The 12,001-nt window shown below is 34.7% G+C and overlaps 1 protein-coding gene across 2 annotated transcripts; it reads left to right on the top strand.

The window, feature by feature from the left end:
* The first annotated feature begins 7 nt into the window (after positions 1-7).
* On the top strand, positions 8-12,001 carry LOC109034082 (dynein regulatory complex protein 1). 2 transcript variants are annotated; one of them, XR_011899803.1, is made up of 13 exons: positions 8-2,544; positions 3,929-4,046; positions 4,613-4,817; positions 5,037-5,230; positions 5,921-6,130; positions 7,371-7,497; positions 8,640-8,830; positions 9,138-9,274; positions 9,818-9,939; positions 10,387-10,531; positions 10,721-10,905; positions 11,284-11,371; positions 11,832-11,892. XR_011899803.1 is itself a non-coding variant. In XM_072300049.1 (13 exons), the coding sequence occupies exons 1-13, from the start codon at positions 2,360-2,362 to the stop codon at positions 11,937-11,939; spliced, it is 2,019 nt and encodes a 672-aa protein (XP_072156150.1). In that variant the 5' UTR covers positions 8-2,359; the 3' UTR covers positions 11,940-12,001. The 2 variants fall into 2 exon arrangements, 1 of the variants encoding a protein (XP_072156150.1); XM_072300049.1 differs by having other exon boundaries at positions 11,280-11,371; positions 11,832-12,001.

Here is a 12,001-nt window from a genome sequence, read left to right as displayed (position 1 = left end):
AATTCCTTCTTTAGAGGGCAATCTGCATATTTTGTAACATGCTTTTCCAAGTTTTTGGGGACACTTTTTTCCAGTTCCTGTGGACTGGGTTTGCACAGGCAGAGAAGTAAGAAAACCTACCCAGTATAAACAGACATTTTCACAAACATTATTTAATTTTAATAGTTTTCAAGCAATCATTTCCTTCCTTTATCTTTGTTTTGCATAAACAAAGCTTCAAGTCAATTGAAATCTTATTTAGTGAAAGTTCTTAACAGTTTGCGAGATTGTCTGTCTGCTCATTTAGGGTAGGTTTTTTCGAGTCTCTCTGGACAAACTTAACTGTCCCCAGACAGGGTAAATCAGAAGAAGCATTTTAAAAACTGTGTAATTGTGCATTAAGCTGGAGTTTATTTCAGACTTTTTTATGTTCTCAACATGATTTTTGTGCATTTGTACCCGTTGAAAGCCTACTTACTTGGCTGTATCTCTTGCGTGCAACAGACCTATGTAGACATTTTGGCTGACACAGTGATATCGATTCTGATTGAAATTCATATGAAGACTTATCATGAATAACAGGTTAAGTGCCACCAACCATAGAATAGCTTGTGCATTGTCCAAAAGATAGCGGAAGTGGTGCTCTCTACGGCATTTTTCAAAAATAAAAATGTGAATTGCTCCAAATTAACTATTTGGCACTTAGCCTGTCATTGATGATAAGTTTTCTTATCTAAAGACATTTAATACTTGTCTTCAATATACCATGATGTCAATGTGAAATTCCCACCATTGTAATGGCATTGAATCTGTATTGAAACGGGTTGGACACTTTCGCATTGGACACCGAAGGTGAAACTACCAAATCATGTATCCAGGAAAACCCAATTCTTCAAAAGCGCACAAGTTGCTTTTCTTCGACAGCAAAAGGATAGAAATTCTTGATCGCAAAAATGTGATACTCTCCTACACTTTGCATGAATTTTTGAAAATAATTCCAGTTGTTGGAAAATATGAGAGAAACCACCAAGCATATGGAAAACATGAGAGGAACCACTGAGTACATGCCTTGCAAATTGGGAACAACATGTTATACCAAGATGTATAAATTTAGAATCAAGGTTTTAAATCTGTTTTCTCCAGATTTTAATGAAATTAAGGCCAAACACAAAGTTGCAACCCAGGAACGTAGTTTTAGAGGAGGACTGTCTGTTACTTATGTCTGACAGATTTCATTCCGTCCTTATGCTTGTTAAAATGAACAAGTGCTCCAATCTTAGATCTTCAGCTCAAATTAGTTTCCTTTGCTTTTTTTTAACACAAAATATGAAAGAGTGTTCCCTTTCTTAGAGCTTGATGAGCTAGAACGTACGAATGTGGATTTTAAAGTTGTGTCCAATTTCATTAGTAACTCAGAATTAGCTTTTCATCGCCCCTTAAGCCTGTGTTACCGTATCAAAATACTCCATCGAAATGTCAAGGTCAAGTGCCGTGATTGGTCCAAATCAACAAATAAGCCAATCACAACACCTGACCTTGATATTTTGATAACTAGCTTTGATAGTGTGACATAGGCTGTTTACATAAAAATCTGTATTTTCTGGAGCTCATGCGGAAATCGAGATTTGCCCGTCACGCCAGAGTATCAACGATTTGTCAGAGTCAGGAAATTGGAGTTATTCTTAACATTGTTTTTATTTTCGGTAGAAGAAAACTATCCTAGTTCGCCTTTCACTCTGTCGTTTTTACACTAACGCTGCCGTGCTAAGGAAAAACACCGTATGAACATTCGAGAGTTGCCAAATTTCCTTCGATAAAACGCGAATCTCCTGGTAAACTTATGAATATTTCCCTCACAATTTTTCAGATAATTTTGTTCGCAATTTCACCTAAAGATTCTGAAAATTCAAAGGAAAAATATTCATACCTTTCCTCGGAAATAAACATTTTACCCAAGGAAATTTGGCAACCCTCGAAAGTTCATACGGCGTTTTTCTTTAGCACGACAGAACGTTGGTACGACTACGATGATGAAAGGAGAAATACCACAGAAAAGCCGCCCCCTCAGCCCCCGTAATAAGTTGTCAAAGGTCAAACAATGCCTGTTGCTACCGTGCGACAACAAACCCGCGAATAATAACCCCCCCCCCCCCTCCCCATTTCAGTAGAATCCTCCATTGATGCTCACCCAACTTGTTGCATTGGCAACGGGAGGTGCTCGGTCGTTATGATTGTTTAATCAATAGGTTTTTTATCAACTCCTTATGAGTTCTCGTTCCCTGTCCGTCCGGTGAACGTATCTTGAGTCGGGCGATCCTCCCCGCGAATTTTGATTTCAGAGGCCGCCGTTGCGGATAAGTGCGGCTGAGCCGAGTTGGAGATGCAACGCTTATCAGTGGCGTCAGTTATCGCGAATTCCAGGGCGGACGAGAGCGCCCCCGCCTCCCCCAGCGTCACCAGCGTCCAGGATGTAGTGACTGACATCCAGAGACGGAAATCGGGGGCCACCGCCAGAACCCTCGCACGGAGACTCAGGATCGAAAAACGAGCTCTCATCGGAAAGAGGTTAGTAATTTTACCGGCGACGCAAGAAGCAAACCCTAGTAAGTAGCAATGGCTCTTAAAAAAATTCTAGAGAAAGTTTAAAAAATGTAAAAAACTTTTAAATTTTAAGAGTTCGTAAATTTTAAGTAAAAAAACTCTTTAAATACTCGTTTTAGGAAACCCTTTTGGGGAATTATTTTAAATAAAAAAATAGTGTTATTTTAATTAAAGGAAAACGTAAAATTTACGTGAAAAACAACGAACTTCATCCTCAATTTTTATGGGCTGCAACTTTGTACTTTTCTCTTCGCCACTTGTTTTTCCTTGTTTTGCCCAAGTTTATAAAAAAATACGTAAATTTTACTTAAAATTTACTTATAATGTACGTAATTTTTTTTTTAAAATGTACGTAAAAAATTTACTTAAAATTTACGTAAAAAATTTACTTAACATTTCTCTTCAATTTTATGCAAAAAAAAAGCCCCAAAAAGGGTTTCCTGATACGAATATTTCAAGAGTTCTTTTTACGTAATTTTCAAGTGGTTTTGAAGAAACTTTAAGTTCTCTTAAAATTTACGAGTTTTTTACAACTTTTCTCAACAGCCACTGCTACTAAGGAGTTATCTCAATACACGCTTCACTCCCTCTCTTTCTTCGAAATTTTCCTCTCCGCGATGTTGACTTTGGCTTGGCTGCCTCTCGCTGCGCAGTGCCCATGATTCCACGACCAGCTGATAACGATATTAAACGCGCCTTCAAATAGGGCGGAATGCAACAAGCGGTACACGCCATGTCCCGCCATCACTTACGCCAGTCATGCGGGCTAGTTCACTGTTACGTCGTACTATCTTAATGACGTTTTTCTCGCATCATTTATTTCCTCTTCCTCTGCGACGGATATAGAGAAACCTGTTATTTTTCTTCACAAAAACGCCAACTTGTGTCTATTTCTCTCTCTCCCCCTCCCTCATTTTCCAATAAAACAGCTCACGGTACAGATTCTACATTTCTCCCTGAAAGTGCTTAATTTTATGGTAGATGTCTGATATGTAGTGAAGGAACTCAATACATGCGGACATTTCGACGGTGTAAGTCGGCAATCACATAACTCGGTTTGCGACGTCGCAGACTTCCTGTCATACTTTATTATTTAAACGGAAAACTACCCAACGGCAATTCTTTAAAACTGCTGTGATTTTTCTTCTCTGTGCGAAAAAAATTCTGCATAAACTTCTTAAAGTTACTGACATCAGTCCTTGGACTGATGTCGATTTGTTCTCCTTTTAAAAAATAACAGAGAGGCGGAGATTGTCAGACACCGCAAACGAGGTATGTGACTGCGGGCTTACGTCGTCGATTTTCAGAATTACAAGTTTTTAATGACCATTTCTTATTATTTTTCTAGGAGGAGAGATGCTGGTGGCTCTGATAGCAATGATGAAAAAGAAAAAAGTTTGTTGGAAAGACAGCTGGATGGGAGCTCCTCGATTCTAAATCTGCTTATCGAAGATGGCAAAGAACTTGTAAGCCATACTACCGTGGATATATCTCTTAATTGTTTGCTGTATCTGTTTATTTTATCATCGAAAAAAATGGGTTTAAATACCTGAAAATTTCATTATTTGTCCTGAGTTGAATTTGAATGATGAATAGCAGATTTTAATCAGAAATTGTGATCATTCTGCGACTCATATATATACAATAAGCACAATAATTGCAGTGGGTGTTGTTATTTTAAACTTCATTTTTTTTAAAAGGTAAATTTGGAACTTGTTCTACTTCTCAAATTTATAACCGATTAATTATTTTATTTACCGATTTTAAAAGTTGAGTGCTGATCACGAGTCATAGTACTTCTGAAATGCAAACAGAATCCAAAGTTAAATTTTAGTTCCTTCTTTGGTTTTTTTTTTTTGGTTTTTGCAAACTTTCTTTGTGGTACAGAGGTGAACCACAATATTACACAGCTGCAAAATGTAATGATTTTTTTATTGTAACCATGAAAGTGCACCTACATCAACATTTTAACCAAACTTCCAAACTCCCTTAGTCGCTCTATTTTAACACATTTTCTCTTGAATTTCACCAGATAAATAATGTCAGTGTTGGCAACAATGTTAGAGAACAAAGAAGGAACAATGAACATTCGGAAGCTCATAGCAGGCGCATGCAAGCGCTGGAAGAAGAGGCAAGACTTGCCGAGGAAAAGTTTCAAGAAATCAACTCCAAATGGCGTATAATCGAATCTTTCAATGATCCATTAGACATCAACAATGCCTCGCAAGTCCAAAGAGGTGAATACTCAATCTCTTATGTAAAAACTAGACCTGTGCGATTATGGATTTTTCAATTCGATTACAATTAACGAAATTAATCGCGATTACGATTAAAATCGGGGAAAAACTGAAGAATAAAACAGAGCGTGATAATTTTTTTTTATTTTTTGTGTGACTAAAAACGAAGGTATTTTTCGGCTCAAATTTTCTCATTAAAATCCTGTTTTTTTGTTTCAGAAAAATGTGAGGAGCTCATCAACCAAAAAAACACAATCATTGCCATGTTGAAAAAAGAACTAGAATATGAAGATTTCAGATTCACTGCTGACCAAGAGGTTCAACTGAATGACGTTTCCATTTTGGTGGAAAGAATTGATAACCAAATCAATATCATGCGTCGCGCTTACAAAAATCAGCTCATACTAATTGAGGTAAAAATTGAATCTTCAAAGTTGAATCCTTTTTAAACATAACTTAGTCATCGAACATTTAGTTACAATTTTCTGACTGAAAAATCAATTTATTTTACGAAACAAAAATCGGTAAATACTAATTATTTTACCGTTAACTGAACTTCAAATTTACTTGGATGATACAAGTGTGCATATGAAGACAATGATAATTCATAGAAGTCAATTTTTTTTTCTTTTTTCAAATTTTAAACTCTCCAAAATGAATGTGTAATGAAACCATGTAAATGAATGGGCTATGAGTGCAAAACAATGTATCTCAAATTTCCGCTCCTATTTTATTTTTTCGAAGAAAATTAAGCCAACTTTATAGCTTAAAATGTTTACCAAATATTCTCCTATAGAGGAGGAAAATCATAAAAGTTTTCAAGAAATTACATTGACTAGTTTTTCAAAGAAAAAGTAAAGTACGGCAGGAATCTGGAACGTCTCCAAAGGAGATACGTGATAACGAAATTTAGACATCAACATGAAGTATTATGCATAAATAATTAAAATACTCCAAGTAAAAATATCTATATGGTAGAACATTTTACACTAAGCTTGTGCAAGAGTTTCTACATTACCATTGTTGACTTCCATGGGCGCTTTTCAATATCCATTTAATGATCAAAGAAAGGTTTAATCTCCTATTTCTTTTCTTTCTTCTAGAGTGCAATAGATACAGAACGGTTTGAATCAATGGAAAGAAATCGGAAGCAATGGGAGTTATTAAATAAAGAAAATGAAAAGGGAGAAGTCAGCTACATTGAAACCAGACTGGAAAAAATTGAAGAACATGAAACTAGCATGATCATAACGACAATTGAATACGAAGAAAAATGCCGTCAGTTAAAAATGAGTCTTGAAAGTGATATTCAGGTGAGTCATTTTTACATTGACTTCAAGTTCATGGAACTTTATCGTTGAATTTGAAGTCAGAAATAATGGAATCCCAAATCCATTTGTACTCAAATAAATCATAGATCGAAGTTGATAGGAAAAAGAAACTGATGAGGTAGAAAAGTTAAGACTTTTATTTGAAATACCTATTCAATTCAATTTTCAGGTAATGCAGCAGAAATTAGAAGAATTAAAAACCAAATGTTTATTGAATAGTGAAAAACTGAACTATGATTACCATATTTTACGAAAACGTGATGAAGAAAATATTTCCATCAAAGCACAGCAAAAGCGCAAAATTAACAAGTAAGCATTTTTCATCTATTCATAATTTTTTTACTGATGAAGGGGAAATGGTCTAAGAAAAAATAATGCATGTTTAAAGTTCACTTTTTTAAGAAATCATTCCTCCACTATCCTTCCTCCTAAAATCTCTGGTGCAAAGAAATGTATCATTTTATTAGGTGCTTATAAGAAATGAAAATATAACCCACCGAGAGAATTGAAAATTTATATGAACACTGTCAGAAGTTTTGCTAAATACAGACATCAAGAAAAATCAGAAGTGTCGATATTTCAAAATAAGTTATGTGTAGTTTTAAATTCTGTAATTTATCGTTTTTTTTCCCCATCATTAACAAAACGTTACATTTTTAGACTTCAGGAGGAAATAACAAATCTCTACCAAACTTTGAAAGACTTGACATATTTATCTGAAGAAGAAATACTCAAAGTCAATGGAGAATCAAGCTCTTTACAATCAAATATTGAGAATGCAATAAAGAAAATGAATCATTTCCTTTATATGAATAACAAAAAGTATACAGACTTGTGGAAATTTAACGTCATGGAAGCCAAACAACTTATGAGTGAGGCAAGTGAACTTGAATGTGTTCCTTTGAGAATATAGAAAAAATACTCTTTTAGAATTTTCTAGAATTTTCCTGAGTATTTTATTAATTACTTTAGTTTTTTTTATTTTGTTTGTTTGTTTTTGTTTTTTGTCTTTAAGAAAAAAATGCTATCTTTGTTTATTAATGCATTCCTTTTTTGGTAAAGCATAACCTTTGGATTTCCATATTCTGTCAGCTAATTTAATATCAAATAGTTTGAACAACTCAGTTTATGCAGCATCAAGACCCCTATTTGCACCTCAAGTATTTTTCTTGTCATTTTGTACATTTATTTTATCAAAATTCATACCTCTTTTCTTGTGCAGATTTTGTCAATAGACAGATCAATTCATGAGCAACAACTGAATTGTCCATGGATCCCTCCCGACTCCAGTCCTTTGTCTGATGAATTCGATGTGCTTGCCAAGAAAATATGTGGATCTCAAGATGCACGTGAGTGTATTTTATTATCAACTTTGAATCACAATGAACTTTTGATATATAAGCGGGCACAGGGATTGGGATTTTGTGCTTACGAGTTTGATCAAGCTTTTTTACATTAATCGCTAGTTATCAGTGAGCGAGTGTTGAATGTATTGTTTTTTTAGAATTTTTTCAGTGTCTAACTTCAATTGGATTGCATTTTGCAAAAAGGAACTCAGAGCATTCCAATGTAGCTAAGATTGTGCAACCTACATTCTTTGAAATAAAATTTCTGAGATCATGCGCAAAATTAAATTTACCATGGTAAATTTCGTCTTGAATTTATAGATCATTGGGAGTAAAGATGAAACTTGTTTAGATGATCAGTTGATTTTTGCAAGGTAAAAAAATTTGCTCAATCTTAGCAACATTGGAATGCTCTTGGTTCCTTTTTGCAAAATGCCATCCAATTATTTAGTACATATCGACGGTGAAACTACCAAACCACGTATCTCGTTTGCGGTGTTTAAAAATCTACGCTTACATTTTATTTTTTTGAAGTAGACCAAATCAATATCATTCCTTGAAATTTTCACGGAATTTTTTCAGCACAAAGAGAAAAAATCACAGAAATTTTCAAGACTGAATGTTAAGTAGTTTTTCATTTAAAAAATAAAGTATGACAGGAAGTCTGCGACGTCGCAAACCGAGATACGTGGTTTGGTAGTTTCACCGTCGATATGTATGTACTTCCTCACATTTTCAAATCTTGCTTGTTGTTTTCTCTCCCTGAATTTAATCTTCTTCCGAAATATTTAATATGACTTTTTCTTCCAACCTCCTCATTTAGTGTGTTTATTTTGAGATGTTCGTCTTTCCCACCCCTCCTTTTTCTTCCAAAGAAACTTAATTTCAGGTGCCAAAATTAGAAAGTTTGACAAGCTAAAATCCTGTACAAGTGCATCATTGAAAGTCAAATCCACCCCTGGATTTCAGATTATGTTTAGTTTTCTCACTCTTGCTCCCTTTCTTTCCTTTTACTTGTTATAGTATTCATTATCTCTGTTTTTAGCCGTCCCATAATCCAGGAACTATTCACAAGAACTGCTCTGTCACTACCTTGCTGATCCTACAGTTTAATCTCTCAAGGTATTAACCCTTTTGTTGATCAGGATCTGATGACTGTGATATCTACTCATCTGCTGTCAATGGATTCAATGCACATCAAAAAAAGATGGCCAAGTTGATTTTAGAAAAATTGTGTGATGAAACTGGATTTCTATTAGACAAAAACATTGAAAACTTACTGGCCACTTATCCACCAGAGAAAAGAATTCTTGTTAAACTTGAGACCATTTTCAAGGTAAGTTTCCATTACATCGAGTTCTGAAGAGGATTCTTTCAAAGATATGTAAAAGTAGATAATATAAGTATGTGAGTGTATAATATAATATAATATAGTATGTGAGTATAATAAGTATGTGACTGTCGACAGGAAAACGGACCTAAGTACAAAGAGACTTGAAATTGAATTAACTCGGAACTTTATTCGCTTCCTCAAGTACCTTCAAACTTTACTTTACTGCTCAACCGTTACTTTAGCCTTTTGTATTTATTTCTTGGCTTATAATTGACCAATTCTTGCCTGGTCTCTCCTCTTTTTCTCATAGATGCTTGGAATCAACTCAGAAGAAGACATAAAAGCGCTTAAAAGATATTTCTTGCCGTATGCAGTATGCACTGATTGCTCCCAGCGGCAAATGCAATTTGAAGCAGTCAACAGAAAAGCACTAGTAGACAAGAAAAAGTGAGTTCAAGTACATCATTTTACTATTTTGAAGATAAAAAAAAATGGACCACCAGACAAGGTGCCAATTTAATCATTTTCATACATGTTCTCTTATCCATGCAGATCACGATTTGCATGAAAAAATTTACTAAAATCAACTTCTAACAAAGATATTAACGTTTTTCGATGGATAAATTCCCGAACTTACCGCTCATACAAAAAACAATAATCTATTTGAGTTAAAACGCACACTAATCGTTACCATAATTATCTTCGCAGTTTGAAAATATGGCAACCTTAATACTGGTGCTTCAGCTCTGCTATTGTATGTTAGGAGCACTTTAAACAACATAAGGCAAGAAAGGAACATTGCCGGATCATGAGGCCTTCCAAAACCATTCTAGTGCTACTTGATCTACTTGATTCAAGTAGATTAATGTTTTTCCTGTGAGCGGGGAATCTAAAATTCCTGTAATCAAACCAAACAGATCTGTGGTAATGAGCACGCTAGATTCATAAAACTAGTGGTCAAATAATGTTTTTCAACGTATTCGATTGCAGGTTTCAAACATCCTCATTGCCAAATCTTTGTGCTCTTACCGATGATGAGAAATGGAAGCTGCTCCATCCCTCGGAGAGAAAGGCTGTCTCCGACAGTAATCTGAATTGTTGGTCTTCCGAAGGTGCGCATCACTTAATTTTCTAGCCAATTCAAGATATAATTGTTCCTAGTGATTTCTTTATTAATTATTATCCGTGTAACTCCTTTGAAACGCAGGCCTCCATTTGAGAAGCATCATGTCTTGCTGACACGCTGAAGTTGAGCAACTTGACCGTTATGACTGTCATTCAGACTTTTCATAAAGTTTCGTGTAATTCATCTTTGGAGAGTTGCCCTATTTTGCTATCCCAAGATTTATTTCATAAAGAAAAAAAAAATCTGAATGAATATATTTAAAGTATTCTTGAAGTTACTCAAAAGGTGTGAACATTTTTTGCATGGTTGTGCTGAGAAAATCTACTGTGTGTGGTTTTATGGAGGCGTATGAACTTTGACTTTTCTAATGTATCCCTCGTTTCTCTGATAACTGAATAGTGTCCTCTAATATTTTTACTTTTCTCTGTTACAGATAAAAAAGTTAGACTCTTGGATCCGGCCAAAGAGAAACCAAAATCTAGTTGTTTCGATGAGCTGCATTCTTTTGATTTAGAACCTGCGAATGTTTTAAAAGGATTGACTGACTTTATTCAACATTTCCATGCAAATAAAACAACGTAAGTTTTTAACTCTCATAAAGTTATTTCTCCTTCCTTTTGAGGCTGTTCGTGGGAGGTCCCAATTCCTTTATAAATAAAAAAAGAAAAATGGCACTGCTGATATGATAGTCTCCTAAGTTAATGTATCACAATCATCACATCTTGGTTTTACGTGAACTTACGTATGCTTCTTCTCATGTTGTTCAGATCCACAAACTACTTTGAGGATGATGCCTTCTTTTATGATCAATCCAGCTTTAAGATGACTTCTTTGCCTCCAGATGATGTCAAAAAATATTGGGAACAAGTACAAAGCATTTTCGCCAAAGACCGGGAACAACTTTGGAATGCCTTGACCGTAGGACTCAGTAAATACTTCAAGATATTGAAAGGTATTGATTTGGATCTACTGGAACTTAATCTTCCGCTTTGCCGTCTTAAACTAGCTTTCCAATAATTTCACATTTTTCACAAAGTTTATATTCATTACGAATATTGTTGTAAATACTGTCTCCTTTGAAACTGTCAATTCATTGTAATTTCTTAGATGACACTTATGAAGAGTGTGTCTCCTGGTATCTGTAGTTACTTTTATTGAGTAAATCCATTTAAACAAATAATCATTGTGGATTATTTGATACTTACAGGAAATCGACACAAAGAATGGAAATCTAAAGCAAAATTTTGAAGTTTTGCCTTATCAAAGCAGAATATTCAAAAGAAAGGTCTCGTCTGGTAATACTTTTTTATCTTTTCCTCTTTTCAGATAGACAGAAGGTGAGATCAGAAATTCATATTCTAGAAAAAGAAAACAAAGAGTTGAAAAAACTTCTCGGAAAACACCTCGGCCAATCCAAGGTAGTATGTTGTCAGTTTACTCCGAATTTTATACATCCATATTCTTATGAGTATTTAAGTGGTAAATCCCTCATTTTGTCCAATTTTACTTTACCTTTTTACTGAACTTCCCATATAATTTTAGAATGCTCTAAAAATTGTAGAAAATTCATCCCATGGTTTCCACTCTAAAATAAAAATTAGCGGTGAATATTCTGAAACAGTTCAACCAAGAAGTGCCCTTTCTGCTCCCAATGTCTGAATCATGTGGATTTAATGGGAGGTACTGCAATCCGTGTTTAAAGTCATAAGATGAAGCTTTTGCTTGCTATGTTGCTTACCTTACAATCTACGACTTGTGCATACTTAACTCATCTTGATTGAGCATTACATAGCCCTATATTCTTCCTAAATTCAAAATTTTGAAAAGTAACTTTATTTTTCAATAGTTTACCTTTATTTTCTCTCGTTTTCTTTCCAGGTGAAAACTGCACCTAGTAAAAGTTGTTTTCCACCTCTTCAAGAGCCAAGGGCAAAAAGTGCTACAATAATCAATTATACGTTGTTTGAAGAATTTACCAATCTGTGATATTTGTGCAAACATTGTGAACCTCAAGTTATATTATTTTTATTAAAGAAAATTGAATCGTT

Source organism: Bemisia tabaci, chromosome 4, assembly GCF_918797505.1.
Source record: "Bemisia tabaci chromosome 4, PGI_BMITA_v3".
NCBI lineage: Eukaryota > Metazoa > Arthropoda > Insecta > Hemiptera > Aleyrodidae > Bemisia > Bemisia tabaci.
This window is presented reverse-complemented; position numbering and strand designations above follow the sequence as displayed.

Coding starts and splice junctions, on each gene's coding strand:
- LOC109034082 (XM_072300049.1), top strand. CDS start 2,360: ATGCAACGCTTATCAGTGGCGTCAGTTATCGCGAATTCCAGGGCGGAC. Junction 2,545..3,928: donor CGAGCTCTCATCGGAAAGAG/GTTAGTAATTTT, acceptor TTATTTTTCTAG/GAGGAGAGATGCTGGTGGCT. Junction 4,047..4,612: donor TCGAAGATGGCAAAGAACTT/GTAAGCCATACT, acceptor GAATTTCACCAG/ATAAATAATGTCAGTGTTGG.